Source organism: Talpa occidentalis, unplaced genomic scaffold (assembly GCF_014898055.3).
Source record: "Talpa occidentalis isolate TD23 unplaced genomic scaffold, MPIMG_talOcc4v2.1 talOcc4.4, whole genome shotgun sequence".
Taxonomy (NCBI): Eukaryota; Metazoa; Chordata; class Mammalia; order Eulipotyphla; family Talpidae; genus Talpa; species Talpa occidentalis.
Genome location: NW_023604295.1, coordinates 21,429,021 through 21,454,265, shown reverse-complemented (window position 1 = coordinate 21,454,265; position 25,245 = coordinate 21,429,021). Strand labels below are relative to the sequence as shown.

Below are 25,245 nucleotides of genomic sequence, written 5' to 3'. Positions count from 1 at the left end.
CTTTCTCCTTTACTCCAACCCTCTGCCTCTCATTCAATCCCATGCTAATACTTTTCACTTTCAGTATCCTTACATATAATATGTCTGGTCAAAAAAAGCTATTTCCTGTCAGGAATTTCTGCCATAACAATATCTCTATTAAAAAAAAAAAATGCTTGCTCGGGGCCTCCCTCATGGCATAAGGGGTTAAGATGCAACCTATGAAGCTGTCCACAGCCTCTACAGCACGAGTTGGATCCCTAGCCAGCCAGGGAGCAACCCACATGGCCCAGCAGACCTCTTCTGACTCGCCTACTGCTCCCCTCAGCAGTGTACATTGATCAATCTGCCTGTTCTGCTCCCCGCTCTGTCTCTGGTGAGTCCTCTCACCCCGCACACCTCTGGCCTGTACCCCAGCTCTTGTATGCATAAATCTTTTTTAAAAAAGCTATTTTCTTCATCACCACTTAAAAATAATGCTCATCATTCTTCAGGCCTCAGCACTAAATTAGTTCAATAAGCCAAAGTAATTATTTCCTCCCTTAAAATTCTATAGCACTTATGCTCTATACTTCTTAGTTAACAATTTTTACTTATGACTAGCATTGTTCTTTGTGACTATAAAACTGCCTTATATTTTCATTACTCTTTTTAAATATGACTGTCATATCAATAATCAAATTGTCAACTCATACAGTGCAACATCATGTCCTTATACCTGTTGCTATGACAAACATAATAAGTGTTTTCTGATAATGTTGATCATTTTGGGGCTTCACACAGAAAATAATAATGATCAAAAATAAAATTAAACCTTCATACCAAGACCACGCCTCACTAGGCAACAGTAATTACTGACTTGTTTAATCAACCACAGAAATAAAGTTTTTATAGATTGTACCAGTGGCCAACAGTTATGTAAGAAATTAGTGTCAGAGAAGTCCAACAAGATAATAGTCTTATAAAAGATGCAGGGGAAAAGAATGACAACATAGAAGTAGTACAGAATCATGATTAAGAGACCAAAATTTGATGACATCTTAACTGTTGAATATTCACCCTACCACCAACATTTTAGAAAATTAACCTTTTTATAATTGAGGAACCCCAGTTTCTTCATACTATAGCTTGTTTGTAAAAAAATAAATGAGAAGTGAAAGCACTTACTATGTACACAATAAGCACCCAGTAAATTTGGTTACTGTTACACGTAGGAATAGTAAAACCATTATTATTATTATTTTTTGTTATCAATTGAGAATCTAGAGACAGTCAATATTTGAAATTCCAAACTAGTAGGCACTTATCCATTATTAGACAATCTTGCAGGAATAAGTATTGCTAAAGCCCCAGTAAATAATCAAAATCGACAATAGCAATCAAGGCAGGAACACAAAAACTAAATTTGCTCAGAAAAAGGTAGAGACTTGGTCTCAGGGACAACTTCCAGCTATTAGAATTTGGCAAAAAAAGGCACAAGGGCAGACTTATTGCAAAGTCCAGAGATGAAATTATAATTTATTCAGCGTCCATTGACCACTGAAATGCATGAACTCTGAATTCTGTAAAGTCTGAGCCTTCTGATGAACATCAAATGATTAGGGTTAGTGGCTTGGAGGACGAGAACAACCAGGGCAAAAGAGAAACAAAAACAAATGTGAATTATTGAGTAGCTCTATGAGTAAGGGTTCTCCAGAGAAACAGAACCAACAGAATATCATAATATATATTAATGTCAGTTGTATATAGTAATATAAATATTAGTTTTATGTGAAATTATATATACATTTGAAATATAAATTTGTACACATATGGAATTGGCCTACACTATTATGGAATTTGAGAAGTCCTAGCATCTGTAGTTGGCAAGCTGGAGACCCAAAGAGGTGATAGCATAAGTCCCAGAGCCTAAGAATCAGGAGAGACAATGGTATAAATTCCAACCCAAGTCTGAATCTCAAGGCAGAAGTGTACTGATGTCTCAGCTCAAAGACAGTCTGATACAGAAAGCAAACTCTCCCTTACTCAACCTTTTTATTCTATTCAAGTCTTCTGTAAATTGGATGAGCCATATCTACACTGGTGTGAGCAATCTGCTTTACTCAGTCAATGGATTCAAATGTTAATCTCATCCAAAAATACCTCAGAGACACACCCAGAATAATGCTTAGTCAAATATCAGGACATAGTGAATTTGACACATAAAATTCACAATTATAAGCACCTATTATTTACTAGATATTACACACAGCATTATAATGGCAGGCTTCTGTGGTTTATAGTATAAAGAAGTATTGCCAGTAGAACTTCAATGTTGATGGAGGTATTCTGTATATTTCAATACAGAAGTACTAACCACAAGTGAATATGGAGCACCTGAAATGTGCCTAGTGTCTCTGAGAAACTAATTTTTTTAATTTTAATTGATTTAAATAACTACATATAGCTTCTGGCTACCACATTGGACAACAAAGACATAGGGAAAGAGGATATTAAACTAACAAGTAATTACAAAATATGCAGGAAAAAAATAAGGTTCTGGCTGAGGGATGGCAGGGCAGAACTTATTTGGAAAGAACAGTCAGAGAAACCCTCACTGAAGAGGTCATAATATTTAAGCTAAAGCTTAGAGGCCAAAATCTTGAGAAGGAGCAGCCAAATGAAAAATTGAAGGAATAAGATCCAGGCAAAAGCAGACACATACACAATACCCCTAAGGTGGGAAACTTTGCATTTGCTTCAAGAAACTGAGTAAGTCGTACTTGATTGGAGGGTGGTAGAAAATGTGTTGAAGAGGGAAACAAAGACTTAGCCAATCATTAGTGTGGTGGGCCATCCATAATGGCCTACTCAAAATGTGAGAGCTTGATTTTATATAAGATAATTTACATTTACATTTTTAAAAAGATTATTGTGGTTCTTTAATGTGTGAAAAACAAGTTAGCCTGCAAAAAAAATTGCTTTTTCTTTGGGGGGGTTGGGGAGCAAGGGGATGGTAATCACTTGAATGAATTTGCTGTCTTGACTCTCCTCCAAATCAAAATGAAATCTCTTTACTATTAGTGTGTTTTTTTATATTCAAAAGGCATATTCATATATTTCTAGAGACATCAATATTAATTAATCTAAAATTAATAACATGTATATGCATGTCCCTGTGCTTTTTTAAGTAGAAAAGGAAAGAAACAAACCTCTTAAGCATATTGATAATAGAAAAAAAATCATGTTTGTTGGAACTAACCAACAGACACCTTCTAAGAAGTACCTACACCAGTGCTAGAAATGAAATAGTTGCATACAAAGACCATAAAATTATCCTTAGACTCTCAAGTGAGTCAATTTCTGGTTGGAGAAGAAAAGGAATGGAGGAAATTAAGTTGAAAAGGTAACCATGAAACTGACTAATGTCAGGAATAGGAAGGGGATACATGGAGAAAGATTAAAGCAACTGGGGTTAATTAATTAACCTAGGGAAGAGAAGATTAATAAATTACTGTGCATATGTAGAACTGCTATTCAGAGGATAAGGTCTCGTTGAGTTGCATTAACACTGGAGAGAGCTGAAGCCAGCAGACTAAAACTGCAGAAGCTGCTATTTATGGCTGTGAAACTCTGGAATCAGTGAGGAAAGCAGAGCAATGTCCTTCCGTGGAGGTCTTTAAAACAGAATAGATTCTCATCAGTCTCATTTGAAAGGTTTAAGTGTGATCCTGCCTAAAGGCAAGGTGATGAACAGAATGACTTTTCAAGGTCCTAGCCAGTCTACCCGATGAGACCACAGCTGATTGTGTGCTGCAGTTTTCTTTTGTTTACTCATACCTTATTGTTTTACACCACCGTGTGGCCATGCTGAGTAGAAATGTTATGAATTTCTAATCTGAACTTACGCCTTGAGAAATGTTAATAGTATGTCCTCATATCCTTAGAACTGCACGGTGTTTTTAGAAATATCCCATGTGTAAAATTACCTGGCTTGAATATTCTTATTCATCAATATCCTTTTATAGTATTAATCTGGAAAACAAAACCAGTACCTGTCTTAATCATAATAACATGTGAATTCTTTTATTGTATATTTGCCTTAATATAGAAATGGGATTTGAGTCACAATAAGTTGAGTTCAGGACATAAAAATTCTTTCATTTACATACATATGTTCATATATATGTATATATACTTAAAAGCAGATTCTGACCTTAGACATTTGGCAGATGTATTAGGTAAATTAAATGTGACTTCAGAAACAATTTCGCAAAATGAATTCAAATATAGTATCAAAAGAACAGTGTTTTGATTACTCACAGAAAAATAATAATTACTGACAACAAGACAGAAGACAGCGTGTTAAAATGATTTTAGGTAAAACACATTAGGCCAACGTGATTCCTGGTAACTTTCCTTTTTAATATATAAAATAATTTTTGTTAAATTAATATTTATTAAAAAATTTATGATTTACACTCGCCTGGTGGCGCAGCGGTTGAGCGCTGGGCTGCGAAGCTGCCCGAAGCCTCTGCAGCGCCAGTTCGTTCCTCGGCCACTGGTGAGGGTCCCACATGGGGCACAGACCTCTCCTGCACCCGCTGCTCCCCTCAGCAGTATATTTCTTCATCATCCTGCCTGTTCTGTTCTCCGCTCTGGCTCTGGTGAATTCTCTCACCCTCCTGCACTTCTGACTGTACCCAGTGCTTGTATAAATAAATAAATAAATCTTTTAAAAAAATTATGATTTACAAATATATCACCATCTATTAGCATATATGAAGTGTCACATGTGTTAATGTTGCATTTGATTCTACCTTAGACAAATGACTTGGATAAAGCCTCTATATCCCTCTGTTCCCACACCACCTCCACTACAAAACAACTCTCTTAAATATGGTCAGGGACGTAAATCTATAGCTAGACTGCTTATGTCAGAATTCTAATAAGCTATATAACTCTGTGGGCCTTGGGTTCTTTGTACAATAATTTATTTTAAGTTTAAATAAATAAAAAAGATGATGTTGTGATTAAGTCACCAGACATTTATTGTGTGACTACCACACCAGGCACGCTCCCAGGGCAGTGGAGATAGACCAGCAAATGAGTCAGGGAGTGAATATTTTAGGCTTTGGTGTGGATAGTACTGGAGTGTGGGCGTAGTAGTTCTCACAGAGAAAATACCGCTATTAAAGATCTAGAAAAGGTGAACAAGAGAGTCAGGGGGTATTAAGGGAAAGAACATTCCAGGACAGGGACTGTAAAGTACAAAATCCCAGAGGCTATAATGTACTTGTTCTTTTTGAGAAACAGCAGGGTAGACAGTTTGTCTGGAACAGAGTAAGTAGGAAACGAAATCAGTGAAGTAACATGTGACCAGATGGCATATGGCTCAAATGCCATTTTAAAGACTGGTTTTTACTCTGAGACAGGAAACCTTAACAGTTTTAAGCAAAGGAGTGACCTGCTTTGGTATGCTAATTTTGGTGATTGTTCTGGCTGCTGTGTTAAGAATAGAGAGGTGAAGAAGCAGTAAGTCCAGTTTGGAGGCTGTTGCAATAATCAAAGTAAGAGATGATGGACCAGATGCTAATGCTGGACGGTGAGAAGTGACAAGATTCGGATATATGTTAAAGAAAACCTGACCAGAATTGTATCTTGGATAGGGCATGTGAGAGAAAGAGGAATAATGATGACTCCAAGATTTTTGTCTGGGAATGTGGATGAATAGAGAAAGCTACTGAAGGTTGGAGGTGGGGAAGTGAGGCATAGCAGATGTTGCCTTTGACAGTCTTAAATTTGAAATACCTGTGAGGTATCTAAGTAGAGATGTTGAGAAAGCTGTTTCTATAAGAATCTAGAGATCCAAGAAAAGGTTTAAATTCAGGATATAAATATAAGAGTTGTCGACCCATGCTTGGTATTTACAACCATGAAACTGGTGAGATCACCAAAGGGTTGAGAATAGAAAGAAAGAGAAGGGGCCTAAAGCATTGTGCCCTGGGCATGCCACAGTTAAGAATCCAGGGAGATAAGAAAATGACAGCTAAAGGAATCTGGAAAGGACAAACAGTAAGGCAGGAGGAAAACCAGAAAGCACAGAGTTGTGGAAGCCATGCGGACAAGCACATCCTGGAGAGAACAAGCACTTGCATCCCCTGCACCTGAGCATGCACGGAAAACCAGGTCTGAGCATTGAACCATTTTATTAAGCAATTTGGAGACCATTGGTAACACTGACAAAAGCAGTTTCAGGAAGCCATAGGAATTAAAGCTTTGCTAGAATGTGTTCAAGAGAGAACAAAATGAAAGAAATCAGATGTAGGGGGTGCCCACAGTAGTAAGATGATACCCAGAATGAAAAAGAAATAAGGGGCTTTAGGGCATTTTGTTTTGTTTTAAGGTGGAAGAAAGGGCCATACTTCTATGTACTGGCAGCAAAGCTCCAAAACAAAATGGGAAATTAAAAGTGAGGTGTGTGTGTGTGTGTGTGTGTGTGTGTGTGTGTGTGTGTGTGTAGGAGAGAGGGGTTAGAGGAGAGAGGGAGAAGGAGCAGTTTGCATGGGAAGGTATGATAAGATGAGAAGAACTAGTGAAAAACTATGGGTGGGGTATGTTAACATCCGCTATAGAAAGTGCTTATGGTGGTATTTAGTAGTTAGTAAAGGCTCAGAATTGAAAGATACTAAACCAACAACTGTCAATTAAAAGGGCTTAGATGAGGTGATCTTTCAGTTTCTAGCTACAACATTCAGTAGAATCCAGGGAGTAAACAATGAAAGTAAGTTGAATAGAAAAATAACAATGAAACAAAGACATCTACATTTAGGAGCAACACTGAATCACATTGACTAGTAAACATCTAGGATATTGGTCTAAAGGTAAACAGAGATACCTGAAGGGAATTAGGAAGGCTGATGAATTACTACTGTTACCTTCAATTCATGAGATCAGTCTCCCAGAGCCAAGATCCTGCAAGGTACCAACTCAGCTTGATGATAAACCCATTTCCTGCCTAACAAATATTGCTTGGCTTAATGTTATTTCCATGTTCTTTCATGTCCTTCCATTGAAGTTTCTATTGAGTCATAAAGACTGACCTGTCGGGCATAACTATATGGGAACCAGATAAGGAAGGAGGGTGGTAAAAGCACAACTGTCATTTCTGCTGGGAGGAAAATAGGGTTAGAGCAACTATCATCTGAATTGTGTCTCTAACATGAACACAGATCTAAGCCAGATAACTAAAGAAACACATTATACTTACAAAAAATATCTCAGCAAACAAGTAGCTTTATGAAACCATATTTTGTTATTTAATATTGCTATGTATTTTCTATTATATTTGTGCTTTACTGAGGGTAACAAATTTCAATTAATCTTAATTCTTCACTTGTTTCAATATAAATTTGGTGATGTATTTTTAAAAAAATAACTTCCGCCCCCAATAAAGACCTACTTAAGAATGTAGCTATTTGATAATACTTCATTACAGAAAAAAACTTTTGGAAAATATTAATAAAATGTTAGCACTTCTAATTTTATAATGGTAAATTCCAAACCACATCACCAAATATACCAAAAATACAGACATGCCCTAGGCAGTCACTGTGATAATCTACCTCCTTTTCTCTCACATTGTTCTAAACCACAGCTGAAAATTTCTAACATGATAAAAAACAATTGGGCTTTAACTTAACTTGGCCACTATGTCCATGATCCAGGATTGTATTTTACATTTTTTGCATGTTTTAAAGTTGTAAAGTTTCTTCCCTGAAGGCTGCTCAGTAATTTTAGTACAAGGTGTTACATTGTCCCTAAAGAGAGAGAAGTAAATTTAAATAGTTCAAGACTGTGGCCAGAATTGTAGAAACTTGGCTGTGACTGGCAAGTATAGCATTGCTGTCACCTGTTGCTTAACCTAAAAATCAGCTTATCTTACAGTAAGGCAAGCCAAGCCCAGTCCAGCCCAGCACTTTTTTTTTTCATAAATATAGTCTTACAGATCTCAGTCCCACCCATTTGTTTATTTATTGAGTACAGCTGTTTCTACAAAGCAACGTGGAGGCAGTATGATACCATATGACCCACAAAGTCAAAAAATACACATTATCTTACTCTTTCTAGGAAAAATTTGTCCACCCCTGCTTTAATTAATGGTTGGTGGTCTCATTGACAATGTTTGTGAGGCCATATTTTACATATCCAAATGAATCGGAGTGCAAAATCATCACCTAAAAGTACCCAACTTCTATAAATCGTGTGTGCTGTCCTTAAGAGTGAGATTTTGGGGTTTGTCCTTGATCTCTTAATGTCAGACTTTATTAAATGGATTTCTATCAGGTAACAGGCACCTATGCATCAGGTGGACTGCCTTTTTAAGTTTTCATGACAGGAAAAAACTTCCAACTGTTTCTATCAAAACAAAATGTTTGAAATTCACTTTTTCTCCCTCTAGCCTTTGGTTTTTATCATTTGTTTTCTACCCCATACATTTTCACACAACATCCAGGCTTCCCAGATCACTTTATCTTATCATTAAACTAGGTTTTTGAATTCTTAAAATATTAGTTATTTCTTTTGCAATGTCAGCAGGCAGCTTCTTTTCAGGAACACATGTGTGAAAAGAAAAATACTGAGCTGGTGGTATTTTTTTCCATTGTTAATTTTTAAAGTCCTAATTTGTCTATCCCGAGAAAGAATCTAAACATTTTAATTCTTTCAACAGAGTACGTAGTATGTGTACAGCTGCAGTGGCTGAGACAACCTATATTTAGGGAAGGAAAATTTCTAATTCAATTTACAATGATGTCAAGAAACAACACGTATCTGCAGGCAAAGATAAGAAAAACATTCAGGGGTACACAGTGATAGCTCTACTTAAATAAATAAACTTTTGGTGCTAGTGATTAGGTACACAGGATTATTATACGTTTAATTGGCTAACGTGACAATTTGGGATTACTTCTAGTCACATTTAATTGGATTTGGAATCTCTGGGGAAAAGAAATAGAGAGGCCTAGCAGAGAAACAGTCATAAAAGTAAACTGTTTTTCCAAAGGGTGCTAAGCAATGAATTAATATCCATTGCACAACAGTTTTTAATATCCCCTCAGCTTAATAAGACTAATGCAATGGTTTTACACACTAGCTGCTGAAGCCAATTCAATTAAATGCAAAGTTTGAGGGAGGGGAGTGTTTGTTAAATTAGAAATTTTTCTTTTCAATTTTAAGGAGGCTAATTTAATCAGAGGTGAATAATATTTAACTCAGGTAAAGTATTAGATATACTTAAATACCAGTATAATAGCTGTATATGTAATGCTATATTGAAGGCGTTTAAGAGTTCATAAAATATGTTATTCTACAACTGCTGTGAAGCTTATCAAGAGGCAACCAAAACAAAGCATTCTCTCATAGTCTTTAAATATTTTTATACTATACAAACAGAAAACAATTTAGAAGACCAATAGCCTGTTGCTTCCCTTATAGTTTTAGTTTACCTACTTCCCATTCCCCCCAAAAAAAACTCCTTTCTGCATTTTTAAAATGTGCTTAATACTTTCCTTAATATTAATCTAGTCAAACTTTTATATATTCCATCTTCCTCCTCAGTGCACGCGCACACGTGTGTGTGTGTGTTTTTGTGTGTGTGTGTGTGTGTGTGTGTGTGTATATATATAAATAAATATATTCCCTGAGATGGTTTTTCTTCTGTACTATAAATTTGTGTTTTAAAAATCTGTCCTTGTTCTTAGGAGTGCCATGATTGCTGACTACATGTTCTGGCTGTGTGGAGGAACCGAACAGGTTATAAGCAAGCTCATCAAACTGTATTGGCAGGTAAAAAAAAATGATGTCCCAACTGGGGATGAGAAGCCCCTCTGAGTTTTTGAATCAAAATGAAGGATTGGTGCTTAAAAGACTGCTGAAAAAGGTAGCTCTTGGCATATCAATCAGAAGGACAGTACAGAGTAGTAATGTATTTATAATGAAGTAGATTTTCTAATTTTAAGGGAAAAATTTAAGGTTATTAACCCTTGGACCATTCTTTAGTTTTACAACCCAGTATAAATTTTAGACATCCCAGAAACCATTTTGCTAGGCATGCTGCTCTAATGATATAACCCTTAAAAATATGAACATTGTATTCTCATAGATTCTTATTGATCTATGACCTATCTATAAAAGTGGATGTTAGAAGTGATATCAGTTATATAATAAAGGAATATGCAAAGATCATTTATACACACTGTGTAACATTTAATATTTGGAACACTTAGCCAATGCAAAACTGTAGATCTTTCTGATTTACTTTTCAAAATGGTAGCAAAAAGTCGTACCAAAGGTTAATTAGATGTCAAGAAGAGAGTCACAATTTCTTAGAATTCTAAGGAGAATTTAGAATTTACTAGTTCAATTTCCTCATGACATTACAAATCTGTTCTATCCTATCCTACTATCACAAATTGTCAATGAATTTATGCTGAAATACATGCAAAGTGAAGAACTCAGCCAACTTCAATTTGCTGTTAAACTATGTTCCTCATTTAAACTGGATTTTTACTTGCTTAGGAATTCCATCAAATGTTAACAGATTTCCAAATTAAATTGGGGGACAGGGGTTGAACTGAAATATGTGATTATTTTAAATTAACAATGAATAATCTGTGGAAGTTTGATTAAGCAGAATAATTTTATATATACATGGAAGTGATGTCAGCACATGCTGAAAAACATATTAGGATCTCCTTGTGTTTAAAAAAAGTTCAAAAGACAAAATTGCATCCTTAACTTTTCAAAGACCTTGTGACATAGTATAAAAAGCAGGCAACAAATTCATTTTTTAAAGATACCTCTGGTGCTAATTTGCTAAAAGTAACAGTTCAATAAACTAGCAAATCAGACAGTTCATACTGAAATTTTTGGTGGAAGATTGTGGGTGGTAGTAGATGTGGAGTGGATACATGCATTTGAAGAGGTGTGAACTTACATTCTAAATCATACACATTGTTTTAAACCAATGTTATATCAAAACAAGGGGGGTGGGAATTGTACGGGGAATATAACCAAGATGAAAATGCATACACTGTGCAAAAATGAAAAATGATGTAAGAATTATAAAATAAAATAAAATATTAAATAATAATAATAGAATAAAAATGAAAATTTACGAAAATAGCCAAATGAAATTTTTCAGTCGAGTACCATGCGTGGCTTTGTGGTGCGCATGGTGTGGTAACATACATCTGAAGAGGTGTACAACTATACTTCTAAATCATATACAGTGCTGTAAAATAATGTTACCTCAATTAAAAAAAATACAGTAAAAAGAAAAAATTTACTATAAAAGCTACCTTTCTCCACCATATCTCCTCCTCTCCAGACTTGTAGGGTTTTTTTCCTTGAATTGATTTAAGTGAATATGAACCTTTTCTACAACTAGAGTAAGATCTGCTAAAACAGTAATGTGAAAATAAGAAATTATCAAGTCTTTTGCGGCTTTCTGATTTTTCCCACATTTTCACTATTATGCCATCCCCCTAGTTTTCTGTCTCTATATCATATGTCATCTTCATCAGACAGTAAAGTATTAAGTTCACCATATAAAATTCTCAATCATTTATGGAGTTCCATCTAAACATTTGGAGTTCAATATACATACTATGTAAGATAAAGTTTTAAATTACTCTACTATACTGGAGTCCTGAGATTATTAAAAAAAAGTTGACTTCAGGTCTTTACTTTAAGATCAGGAACAAGACAAGGATGTCCACTCTTACCCTAATCTTCAATATAATACTGGAAGTCCTAGCCATAGCAATAAAACAAGAGAAAGACATACAAGGAATCCAAATAGGGAAAAAAGAAGTAAAACTATCACTATTTGCAGGCAAATAATAACAATATACATAGAGAACCCTGAAAACTCCACAGAAAGACAATCAAAATAATCAACCAGTTTAGTAAAGAAGCAGGATACAAAATCAGCACACAAAAATCAGTAGCCTTCCTACACACAATCAGTCTGAAGGAGAAGAAATCAAGAAAACCATCCCTGTTATAACTGAAACAAAAAAAAATCAAATGCTTGGGAATAAACCTACCAAAGAAGGTGAAAGATCTATACAAAGAAAATTATAAAACACTGTTAAAAGAAATAGAAGAAGACACAAAGAAATGGAAAGACATCCCCTGCTCATGGATTGGAAAAATTAACGGTATTAAAATGGCCATCCTACCAAAAGCAATTTACAGATTCAACACTATTCCAATAAAAATCTCAATGGCATTCTCCAAAGAAATATCACAAATACTGATGAAATTCATATGGAACCACAAAAAACCACAAATAACCAAAGCCCTACTGATGAAAACAAAGGAAAATTGAGGTATCATACTTCCAAGCTTCAAACCATACTACATACAAAGCCATAATAATTAAAACTGTGATACTGGAACAAAAACAGACACACAGACCAATGGAACCAAATAGAAAGCCCAGAAGTAAAGCCACACATATGGACAACTATCTTTGACAAAGGAGCAAAGAATATGCAATGGAACAAGGACAGTTTGTTCAATAGTTGGTGCTGGTAAAATTGGACCAACCTAAGCAAAAGAATGACTCTAGACCACTACCTCACACCACGCACAAAAAACTCAAAATGGATAAAAGATCTGGACATAAAACCTGAAACCATAAAATATATAGAAGAAAATATAGGTAAAACACTACAAGACATACATCTCAGTAACATCTTTAAAGCCTCATAATGCAAAGCAAAGAAAGTGAAGCAAAAGATGAACACCTAGGATTACATCAAACTAAAAAGCTTCTGTACAGCTAAAGAGACATTAACCAAAACAAAAAGACACCCCACTGAATAGGAAAAATCTTTGCACTCCATTCAACTGATAAGGGACTGATCACAAAGATATATAAAGAATTCACACAATTCAACAAAAACAAAAGAAACAATCCTAGTTAACAAATGGGCAGAAGAACTTAAAAGATACTTCTCCAAAGAGGAAATGCAAATGACCAATAGGCATATGAAAAAACGTTCAACATCCTTATAATCAGGGAAATGCAAATCAAAAACCACAATGAGATATCACCTTACACCTAGCACAATAATGGCACATATCAAAAATACTAGCAACAACTATTGTTGGCAATGATGTGGTGAAAAAGGAACTCTCCTACATTGCAGATGGGAGTGCAAACTGGCCCAACCACTATGGAAAGCTGTCTGGAGTTTCCTCAGTCTACTACAAATGGATCTACCATATGACCCAGCAATTCCACTCTACCCAAAGGACACAAAAACATTGATTCAGAAGAACAACTGTACCCCTATGTTTATTGCAGCACTATTTATAACAGGTAAAACCTGGAAACAACCCAAATGGCCAAAAATAGATAATGGATCAAGAAGATGTGGTATATATACCCAATGAAATACTATTCAGCAATCAAAAAAGATTAACTCATGCCATTTGCAGCAGCACAGGTGGAGCTAGAAGGAACTATGCTCAGTGAAATAAGTTAGAAGGAAAAAGAAAAACATCGATGGTTTCACTTACAGGAGGAATATAGGGGAAACAAGTAAGACATCAGGGGAAAAAAATAATAACAATACAAAACAAAACAAAAACAATCACACACTTATAACCCAAAGACATCCTGCAGGGGAGGAGGAGGAAGAGAGATCCAAATGAGGGAGGGAAGCGCACAGAGGACTGTGGTGATGGTGCACGGGCTAATTGGTGGAGGAAATTCTATGGGGACTACACCTGAAGGAAAAAAAAATGCAAACATTGTTTAAAAATGAACAATGCTGTAAAATATATATTAATTGGGCCTCCCTGGTGGTGCAGCAGGTTCAGCGCAGCGCTGTGAAGCTGTCCGCAGCCTCTGCAGCACTGGTTCGATTCCCAGCCGACCAGGGAGATACCCACATGGCATGGCAGACCTCTCCTATCTCCCCCACTGCTCCCTTCAGCAGTGCTTTGGTCTGTCTGCCTGTTTTGCTCCCCGCTATGTTTCTGGTGAATACTCTCACCTCCTGAGCCTCTGGCCTGAACCCCAGCTCTTGCATAAATAAATAAATCTTTAAAATATATATGTATATTAATTAATTAAAAGTAAATAAAACCAAAAAAGGTTGACTTCAGGTAGACAAAATTTCATTTTGCTTTATTTTATTAATGTAACACTGGTTTATATCACTGTTTGTGATTCAGAGGCATAATATCACAAGTCCTCAGATGCACAAAGACAAAATTTTAATCTCAAAAAAAGTTGCTGATGATTTTAATACTTTTCTATGGGAATCTGGAGCATGCAAAAACAGTAGCAGTTATTTATAGGCATGAAAGTAAATAGTTATGAGGAATAGCTAGATATAAAAAAATAAGCAAATAATATATGATAGAGTAAATGAAGACTTTTATTTAAAAAAATTCAGAGTTTCTGGGGAAAAGTGGGAAAGAGTTGCATATTAAGTATTGGATAATTTCTAGCAGGTCTGACATATACCAGCTCCCAAATGAATGTTTGATTTAATTTACTCATTCATTAAGCAATTATTGAGTACCTATTGTGTTTCCTATATTGAACTAGAAAAAATAGATCCAATGTAGGTATAACCTAAGACAGGATAAGAACTTGAAAATTTTGTAAGCAATATTTTTTGTTTCCAATAGCTTTCAAAGAGTACTAATGTCCCTATTTTATTTATCTCATACTCTGAAAACAATCTCCACTTGTGTCAATATATGCATGTTTGCTATATAAAAAGAAATGGAACAAAATCTATTATTTTACCATTCTGCATTAATAAAAGATAAGAAAAACATATTTCACTTTGCATTATCTTTTTCTTCTGTAACTTGAAGCAAGTTAGTATATTGGAAAAGAATCCTTGCCTGGAAGTCAGGTCTGATTCAAAGTTCTAACACCAAAGTTTATCTAACCTAAGGCAAGTTAGTCTCCGGAGGAGCTTCAGCTAGAAAAGGAGATGACCAGCATAAAGTAGTTGAGGTCTATTCTTAAAGGCAATTTTAATACTAAAATCTCCTAATTTTTAGGCATTTCCAAAAATTATATCACAAATTTTAAGAAAAAAAGAAAGAACATTATTAGAAATGCATAATTCTAGCTCCCAAACTTTGTTCAGTGCTAAATCTGAAGGGGTGCTGGGGCTTTACCATAGACTTCCCAGACAGTGCCATCTTTAAAGAAAGAGATAGTGCATTACCCAAACCACCATGAGAATTACACTGCTGAATTCAAGAGTGCCTTTAAACACCGCAGACCAGAAATTATATCTGCAGGTACATTTGTAGACATCCATTATGGCTGAATAGACAGGCTATTTTTGCTACCTTTGTAAATGAAGAAATTACTGTATATCTTCCTTTCAACCACATAAAATCCCTATCATTCTGTTCAGTTATTCTTTTTAGAGGCCTCAAAGAGGAAACAGAAAAATTTCAGAATGTGAAAATTTAAGAACAAGTCCACACCTACTCCCATAGATTGTTGACTTAAAACACTTAGCTACAAAAGATCAGACCTTTGCTTTGGTGAGCTCAAGAACAACTTGCAATTGCATTAGGAATATTTTTCATATCATCAACCCAGCAAGAAAAAAAATGGCATAAAGCTCTGCACTGTATGACAGCTCACACTGGGATGTATCACTCTGAATAAACGTGTTTGCACATTATTCTATAATAGAATCACCTCCTCAAAGGTACAGAGGGTTGGAAAAAACCTATCACGACTGTACCTTCATGTCAGCCTCTGCAACCTGCTACCTAGTCTTCCGTGATCAGCCACCCTCCTCAAGTACCTAGAGACCTCATCACAATTCTGAGCTAATTTGCAAAACAGAAAGTCTCTAATCAGACTAAGAAGTTGTTTTTTTGAAGCAGCAACTTTTATGTATGTATATATTGCGCCTAAGTAATTTTATTCCAAGAACTTTATAGAAAACTCAAGTGCACCTCCAAAGCCCACTGCCCCAAGGCTAGAATTAAGAGCATGAGGAAAACAACAAACCTGCCTCTTCTTCCTTTTCTGTTTCCTGCCTTCACTTTCAGCAATGCTCTCAGCTACACGGGTTGCATTGTGTGTGGCATTATCTCCTGCAATACGAGGAATAGAACCAGCTGTTTTGTACTGCCCAGCCATGCGGTATGAGAAAAGAGCAACTGCTAATCTTGTTGCAGAAGTCCCACAAAATGAATGAACAGGAACCCCACTAAACAGGGACAAGTTGCCTCGTTAGTTCATTCCCCACCTTCACTGTTCTTTTACATGTCTTTTTTTGTTTTTGAGTCGCATACCCCTTTGAGAATCTGATTAAATTTGTAGGTATCCACCTAAAAACAAAACTCATAGACACACACAGAAAAAATATGTGCTTACTATTTAGATTATTGCACTGAAAATTGATCTCCTGCATGTTGAGAATGTCAAAGCAGCATTTACAGAGATTTGAGGCTTTCTGACTCTTGTGAGCAAGTAGAGCAGTTTTTCTGAAATGATAAGTTGAAATATTATATTTGACATTGCGTCAATGTCAATGCTTCACTTTTATGGCAAGAAGAGGTAAAACCCTGATTCACAAAGTCCCTGATAGCAGTTGGAGTCAGAGCTCCTGTAGCTCACAATATCCCATGTGGGTAGGCAAGTACCAAGAAATACCAAAATTTGTATTCCATCATTTTCTTCATCCTCAAGTCAATGGAATTATCTTTGTTAAGTCTATATCATCAAGGCTATCTGTGTCAGCAATTTGCTTCGATTTTAAAAGCATCTGGACAAAAAGTGACCTTCATAAGAGATAAACCATTTGCTGAGTGTCTATAGATTTTGTTCCTTGAAAGTCAAGACTCTGTCAGACTTACCCTGATTACTGGAAAAGTCATATTGGTATTTGACTCCAGTCACCAGTCACCTCATATAGAATAGCAAAAAGGAAAAAAAAAAAAAAGACTTAAAATCTTTCAGCAGCATTTCTAACAGTAAATTCAGCATTTCAGTACAACAATTGCCTCATATATGTGACTAAGGTACAGGCCATTATAAAGCTAATCCTGAAGCTTCTCCCTATCAAACTGTTATAAAGAAGGGATTTCTTTTCTCTTAAAATATGTGATGAATTAACCAAACCAAATCACTTCTAAACTCTTCTCTGGTATGCTCTTGTATCTTGACAAAAGTCTCCTGAAAAGGCATTGATACAAGATGTTGGCTCTCAGGAGGCTGAAGACTTCACAGCAGTAGGAAACCTCTTTGGGGATGTTGGAAGGTCTATTGACACCAACACAGCCCATGTAGAAAGCCTGACATGCGGAGCATCTTTCATCAGCAAAGCAGGAAAGGCTGAGGCCTTGCCAATCTCACAGGTCTCCCATCTGTGCAGAGAATACCAAGGCTTCCCATCCAATTCAAGTTGTACTTGGCATTGAAATGTTCACCATCTTAAAGATATCAATGGCCTCAATGGTTTCCAAAGAGAGCTCACCAAAGTGTTTCACTGGTGTAATTACTGTATACTCAAAGTACAAAACTATGAGCTGATTGCACTAAGAAACAAAACATTTTCCCAGACACATGTTGGAGAAATATGGTATATAGTTTGTGGGTCTCTAAAGTTCCTTCCATGATTTTCAGGGTTCACAGACCATAGGTTAGTTACTATTACACTTGTCCCTCCTTACATGAATCTCACTATTGCAACAGTCTTTTGCTCTTTAATCTTGAGCCTAGAGGAGATTCTTACTGTTTCTAGCACTTAAAGCAAAAAAATAACACCCAGAATGTTAGTGTCACAGAGATGCCTCCCTAAACTGCACTATAGTCATTCAAGCTTGAAATGTTTCCAATCCAGTATGTTAAGACTCCTCTTAAATTAGTCTTGAATTGTGTTTATCATTCATTCCCATTCAATAAATATTTATCGAGCTCTTAGTGACAATGTATTAGACACTGTGCTATGTGGGTGTTAGAAACACGGCAGTGAACAAAATAAAAATCTACCTGTCTTCAAGGAACATATATTCTAGTACAAATATGTACTAAGAAAAACAACTGCTACTTAAATAAGACACCCCTTTTTGTTCATCTGTCTTTCTTATGCAATACCATAAAAGTTCATTGCAAAAAAGCAATTGTGTGTGTGTGTTGAATATTGGTTTAGCATGAAGCTGAAACCAATAAATTTGAAAATATTTTTGAAATAAATCTGAGAACATTTTTGTTTTGTGTGCATTTTTAAAAGACAGTGCTTATATGAATTACATAAATATCTGTGTGTCTGTCTCTGTGTGTGTGTGTGTGTGTGTGTGTGTTTTAAATTCGCAATTGTCGACATTTTTTATGCTTTAGTTAAGTTTGGGATTCATCATCATATTTCCAAAAAGTTTCAGAATTGCAGGAGTCTTTTGTTTCATTGATTTCTATGCTCACTGGTGCCTCCTCACAAGTCCTAAAAGTTTTTAGCTATTAGCTTCTTTCAAATGTGATGATCAAGGCAGCAGCAAACTAATGGATTTTTCTCTTCTGACCAGAGAATAATGGAAAATAACTTAACACTGACACAAGTTGATACCTTATACTAATAATGAAGAACTTTTTCTCTCCTGTTGTTTGTTTTTCTTCTTGATATTGTAATATCATGCCAATAGTACTGATTTTCATAGTAAAAGTTTATACTATCTTGACCTCAGAAGAAAAACAAAATCTTCTATTTAAAATTACAGCAAAAATAAGGTTAAGGAATTTGACTTATTTTTATTACCTTTAACAAAACACCTACATTTTCTGGAGAAGAAAAATGTGTTCTCTCTTAAGATTTGCTTCCATGTGAAAATGTTTTCACATAAAGGAACAAAATAGCAATACCACATGTGCATTTATTTAATGGTCTCTATTTATGGTCTATTTATTTACTTGGCCCTTTCAGGCAGAAAGTTTATAAAATAATTTGGCAAGGAGTGCCTGAAAGCATCCCAACCCTTCAAGTATTTAAAATAGATATAATTTTTAAAAGACCAAAACCACTCACCTAAAAATATTTCCCTTATCAATTGCCATATAACATGCTTAAACTCCCATCAGTTGGCATTGAGTGTTTTGTCAGGCCCATGTTTTAGGCAAAAGGAATTTTTTTTTTTTTTTTTTATAAATTTTATTGTTATATTCCCCATACAATTGCAGCCCCCCATTCTGACCCCAATCCCTCCCCTCCCGCCCCCGCCCGCCTAAAAGTGTCTCTGGTTCATAGTTTTTTGTTGATTTTGATTTTCACTTTCTTATAGTTATTCATTTTCCTGGTCCCTTATTTAAGTTTTCTAGATTCCTGCTATGAGTGAGACCATCCGGTATTTTTCTTTTTCTTTTTGGCTTATTTCGCTGAGCATGATCCCTTCCAGCGCCATCCATGTTGCTGCAAATTGCATGTGTTTATCTTTTTTGAATGCTGAGTAATATTCCATGGTATATATGTACCACATCTTCTTGATCCAGTCATCTATTTTTGGGCATTTGGGTTGTTTCCAAGCTTAGCTATTGTAAACAGTGCTGCTATAAACATAGGGGTGCAGGTGTTCTTTGGAATTGATGTTTCTGTGTCCTTTGGGTAAATACCTAGGAGTGGAATTGCTGGATCATATGGAAGCTCTATGTTTAGTAGGTCCAGAAATCTCCACACAGCTCTCCACAGTGGTTGGACCAGTTTGCACTCCCACCAACAGTGCAGAAGAGTTCCTTTTTCTCCACACCCTCGCCAGCATTTGTTGTTGCTAGTTTTTTTAATATGTGCCATTCTCACTGGTGTAAGATGGTATCTCATGGTAGTTTTGATTTGCATTTCCCTGATGGCAAGTGATGTTGAACATTTTTTCATATGCCTGTTGGCCATTTGCATTTCCTCTTCAGAGAAGTTTCTTTTTAGCTCTTCTGCCCATTTTTTGACTGGATTATTTTCTTTGTTGTTGCTGAGTCTCATCAGCTCTTTGCAGATTTTTGTGATCAGTCCTTTATCATTAGTGTTGGGTGCAAAAATGTTCTCCCAGTCAGTGGGGTTTCTCTTTGTTTTTGTTATTGTCTCTTTTGCTGTGCAGAAGCTCTTTAATTTGATGTAGTCCCAGCTGTTTATCTTTTAGGCAAAAGGAATTTTATCTGAGTGTTTAACACACTTTGGTGACCCCTGAACACAGTTATGGGAATTCATTTATTTGAGATTTCTTAGTGCCTTTGGAAACATGAAAGCAGAATCCTAAAGAAAAAAAAAATGGAGGGGAAGGTAAGCTCTGATGAGGAAAGATGATGGAATGTTCTGGAATATAGGGGATGTAAGCTGAACAAAAGACCATATAGAGGTAACGGATATTTTGACTTAACTCTGTAAAGTCAAGAAAGCAAAAGAAAACAGGCAACATGGAACAGTAGAAAGCAATCAGACCTTAGATTCACAAGATGCAACTTCTAGTTCCAATGCTATAATTCAATTTTGGATAAGTCATTTCATTTCTATATCAACTGGTTACTGCTACAATAATGTTGTTTAACAAATCACTCTAACATTCGGGGCCTTGTAACAATAAGCAGACTGACTTAGATGTGAATGATCTAAGCTGGTCATGGCTGGGCTCAGCTAGGCTTAGCTCCAAGCAGCAGAGAGGTCAACATGTGAGCTACATGTTTTTCATCCTCTTTTGATTTGATATCTATTCCTATGGAAAAATGCAGAATTCTTAGAAAACAAAACCATGCAAGCACACGTCAAGCCTCTGCTTATACCATGCTTGTTAACGTCCTATTAGCCAAAGCAAGCCAGGAGGTTAAGCACAAGGACAAGGAGATTCTTTTGCCCCCTGAAAAGCCATGACAAAGGTGCAGATATAACACTGCAACAGAAAGAAGAGAATGTGAGACTAGCAATTCAATCTGCCACAACTGCTTCAGTTTCTATTGTTGAGTGATGAGGAAGTTGACCTAGGTCAATAGCTCTCAGACTCTCTTCTAGTGACCAGCTACAGCAGAGTCACTTGGGAAAACATTTAGAGTATTAGATTCCCAGAGTGAAGTGAAGAGTTGAAAACTGTTTTTGTCTACTGTCACACTACTAGATGATTCAGATACACAACCTTGAGCTATATGATATCTAAGACTATTTCTTATTTTTAAGCTAATGACCAACTTAACCTGACATAGAGTTTATGGAGGGCTCACGCAGGTGCCAAGGTAGAGTGTCAGGTGACCTGCACAGGTGATACTTCTTGACAGTGCAATCGATATAATCCATAAGACTCTGGTTCTCCCCTGAACCTGCCCACTATGAAGAGGACCTTCCACAGGTTGGGCAACCTGTGCCCATCTCATCTAATTATTCATTCCTGTTTATATATTCTTTAATGATATGTTTCCATGGTTTCCATTTTTTAAATAAATTTTATTGAAGTAACATTACATTATTCCATAAGTTTCAGATCTGTATCATTATAAATCAACATCTGCACATAGTACATTAACTTCACCACCGAAAGTCCAATTATTAAAGGTTAACAGCAGCTCTCCCTGTCTCATCGCGATATAAGGTTTCCTGCCCACCTTCCATCCCCAAAGCAAACTCCTTGTCTGCTTCAGCATCTTTTCTGCATTCAATGTTACATCTAGACAACAATGGACATTGCAATATTTTTTAATCACTTGCTCACAAAGAGAATTGTCTATTACAGTAGGCAATATTAAAGTTCTCATTGTACGGATTCTCATCTTTTTCAATTAGCAGACAGGCTAAAGAGGAAGTGTCCAAATTGAGATGAGAGGTAAAAGAGAGCTTTCTTTCCTGGGTCTGGGGAAAAAAAGATAAATGTAGAAATGAATTTCTCATCTAATTATTCATTCCTGTTTATATATTCTTTAATGATATGTTTCCATGGTTACCAGCGTTGTTAAATGCTGCCTGTGTTTCATTTTGCTTTGATGCTATTTGAGGTAGTGTGCCAGGAGGAGAGGTTCACTTTTATATGAAAGATATAATTGAGGCATGTGTTTGATCCAAGGTTGAGTGTTCCCATGAAGGAGATAGTCACCGTGACATTATTTTTGTTTGTATAGTTTTGTGGCATTCTCCTGTTGATGTGCTGTAAGTGTCCCAAGCATTAAGAAGGAAAAAGAGATGGAAGGAAGGGGGGTTGGTATAAAGGAGGATGAGAAAGGAACCTGAACCATATGCATGTTAAACTCATATCTATAATTTGGTACTATTTAAGCATCATATATTTTGATGACATTGATTTGGCTAGACTGTCAGTAGGTGTGCCTGCTTTATTTGTGTCCCAACTCTTCTTTCTCCCCATACTATCTCACCCCCCTCAGCCCCACATGTACATGATCCAAAGTCTTCTTTCAGAAATAGCTGAATACGCAACTACTTCACCTTGGTGTGAGTTTCAATCAGAATACTACCACTTCAAAGGTGTGTGCTTTGGAAGACCTAACTCTCACTGAGAAAGAAAGGACTTTGTCTCTTTCTAAAACATTACCAGGCATCCAAGATCATATAAGTTTGAGGTAGTGTCTCAAAATATGCCCTACTGGGGCATATTTTCACTTGTGCATCAACCCTCTACCAGTAAATTGATAATTCACGTTTGTTAGAAAATAGTGGCTATTTCAGGTAAGATATTAATCCTTAGCCATTCCTTAAAAATAATTACTTTTTACTCTTCTTCAAAACTATCTATCTACATATTTCTTTTAATGTATATGCATACATATATATGTGTGATATATACATGTATAACATATAAGTAATAAAAGTAATTAATACATATATGTAATATATATGTTATATATATATATTGTGTGTGGAGAGAGAGAAAATGAGAGAGATGGCTATGGATTCAGAATATAGACATAGGCTAAACAGCCAGCATCATTCTCAATGGTGAAAAGCTGAAAGCAATTCCATTAAGATCTGGAACAAGACAAGGATGTCCACTCTCACCACTGCTTTTCAATATAATACTGGAAGTCCTAGCCAGGGCAATAAGACAAGAGAAAGACATCCAAGGAATCCAAATAGGAAAAGAAGAAGTCAAACTATCACTATTTGCAGACGATATGATATTATACATAGAGAACCCCAAAAACTCCACAGAAAAGCTAATTCAACTCATCAATCAGTTCAGTAAAGTGGCAGGATACAAAATCAACACGCAAAAGTCAGTAGCCTTCCTATACACAAACAATAAATCTGAAGAAGAAGAAATCAAAAAGACCATCCCTTTTGTTATTGAAACAAAAAAAATCAAATATTTGGGAATAAATCTAACAAAAGAGATAAAGGACCTATACAAAGAAAACTATAAAACACTGTTAAAAGAAATAGAAGAAGACACAAAGAAATGGAGAGACATCCCCTGCTCGTGGATTGGAAGAATAAACATTATTAAAATGGCCATCCTTCCAAAAGCAATATACAGATTCAATGCTATTCCAATCAAAATTTCAATGTCATTCTTCAAAGAAATAGAACAATTATTGATGAAATTCATATGGAATCACAAAAAACCCCGAATAGCCAAAGCTCTCCTGAAAAAAAAAAAAGGGAATGGAGGCATCACACTCCCAGACTTCAAACTATACTACAAAGCCATAATCATCAAAACTGCATGGTATTGGAACAAGAACAGACATACAGACCAATGGAATCGAATAGAAAATCCAGAAATAAATCCACAGATTTATGGTCAACTAATCTTTGACAAAGGAGCAAAGACTATGCATTGGAGCAAAGAAAGTTTGTTCAACAAATGGTGCTGGGAAAACTGGGTCGCTACATGCAAAAGAATGAAGCTTGACCACTACCTCACACCATACACAAAAATCAACTCAAAATGGATTAAAGAACTAGACATAAGACCTGAAACCATAAAATATATAGAAGGAAATATAGGCGAAACACTACGTGATCTGCACATCAAAGACATCTTTACAGACACATCACCCAAAGCAGTGATAGTGAAGGCAAAGATAAACAGCTGGGACTACATCAAATTAAAGAGCTTCTGCACAGCAAAAGAGACAATAACAAAAACAAAGAGAAACCCCACCAACTGGGAGAACATTTTTGCACCCAACACTAATGATAAAGGACTGATCACAAAAATCTGCAAAGAGCTGATGAGACTCAGCAACAACAAAGAAAATAATCCAGTCAAAAAATGGGCAGAAGAGCTAAAAAGAAACTTCTCTGAAGAGGAAATGCAAATGGCCAACAGGCATATGAAAACATGTTCAACATCACTTGCCATCAGGGAAATGCAAATCAAAACTACCATGAGATACCATCTTACACCAGTGAGAATGGCACATATTAAAAAAACTAGCAACAACAAATGCTGGCGAGGGTGTGGAGAAAAAGGAACTCTTCTGCACTGTTGGTGGGAGTGCAAACTGGTCCAACCACTGTGGAGAGCTGTATGGAGATTTCTGGACCTACTAAACATAGAGCTTCCATATGATCCAGCAATTCCACTCCTAGGTATTTACCCAAAGGACACAGAAACATCAATTCCAAAGAACACCTGCACCCCTATGTTTATAGCAGCACTGTTTACAATAGCTAAGCTTTGGAAACAACCCAAATGCCCAAAAATAGATGACTGGATCAAGAAGATGTGGTACATATATACCATGGAATATTACTCAGCATTCAAAAAAGATAAACACATGCAATTTGCAGCAACATGGATGGCGCTGGAAGGGATCATGCTCAGCGAAATAAGCCAAAAAGAAAAAGAAAAATACCGGATGGTCTCACTCATAGCAGGAATCTAGAAAACTTAAATAAGGGACCAGGAAAATGAATAACTATAAGAAAGTGAAAATCAAAATCAACAAAAAACTATGAACCAGAGACACTTTTAGGGGGGCGGGGGCGGGAGGGGAGGGATTGGGGTCAGAATGGGGGGGCTGCAATTGTATGGGGAATATAACAATAAAATTTATAAAAAAAAAAAAAAAAGCACCGCTGGTGAAGAAATGTGCTTGCCAACCAAAAATCTAGAGTGTTGCAAATGGAAGAATGACCCTGGGTTGCTGCCTCATAAAACATATTTTAAGCCAATACAATAAAAGATCAGAAGACTAAAAAAAAAAAAAAAAAAAAAAAAAATGGACAGAAGAGCTAAATAGAAACTTCTCCAAAGAGGAAATGCAGATGGTCAACAGGCATATGAAAAAATGTTCAACAT

The 25,245-nt window shown here is 36.0% G+C and overlaps 1 protein-coding gene across 1 annotated transcript in view; it reads left to right on the top strand.

The window, feature by feature from the left end:
- The window catches only part of SPATA16 (spermatogenesis associated 16), a 241,674-nt gene that overhangs the window by 141,473 nt on the left and 74,956 nt on the right, over window positions 1–25,245 (top strand). The window contains 1 exon segment of the mRNA XM_054700710.1: window positions 9,720–9,804. Coding sequence (XP_054556685.1) covers window positions 9,720–9,804 — 85 coding nt within the window.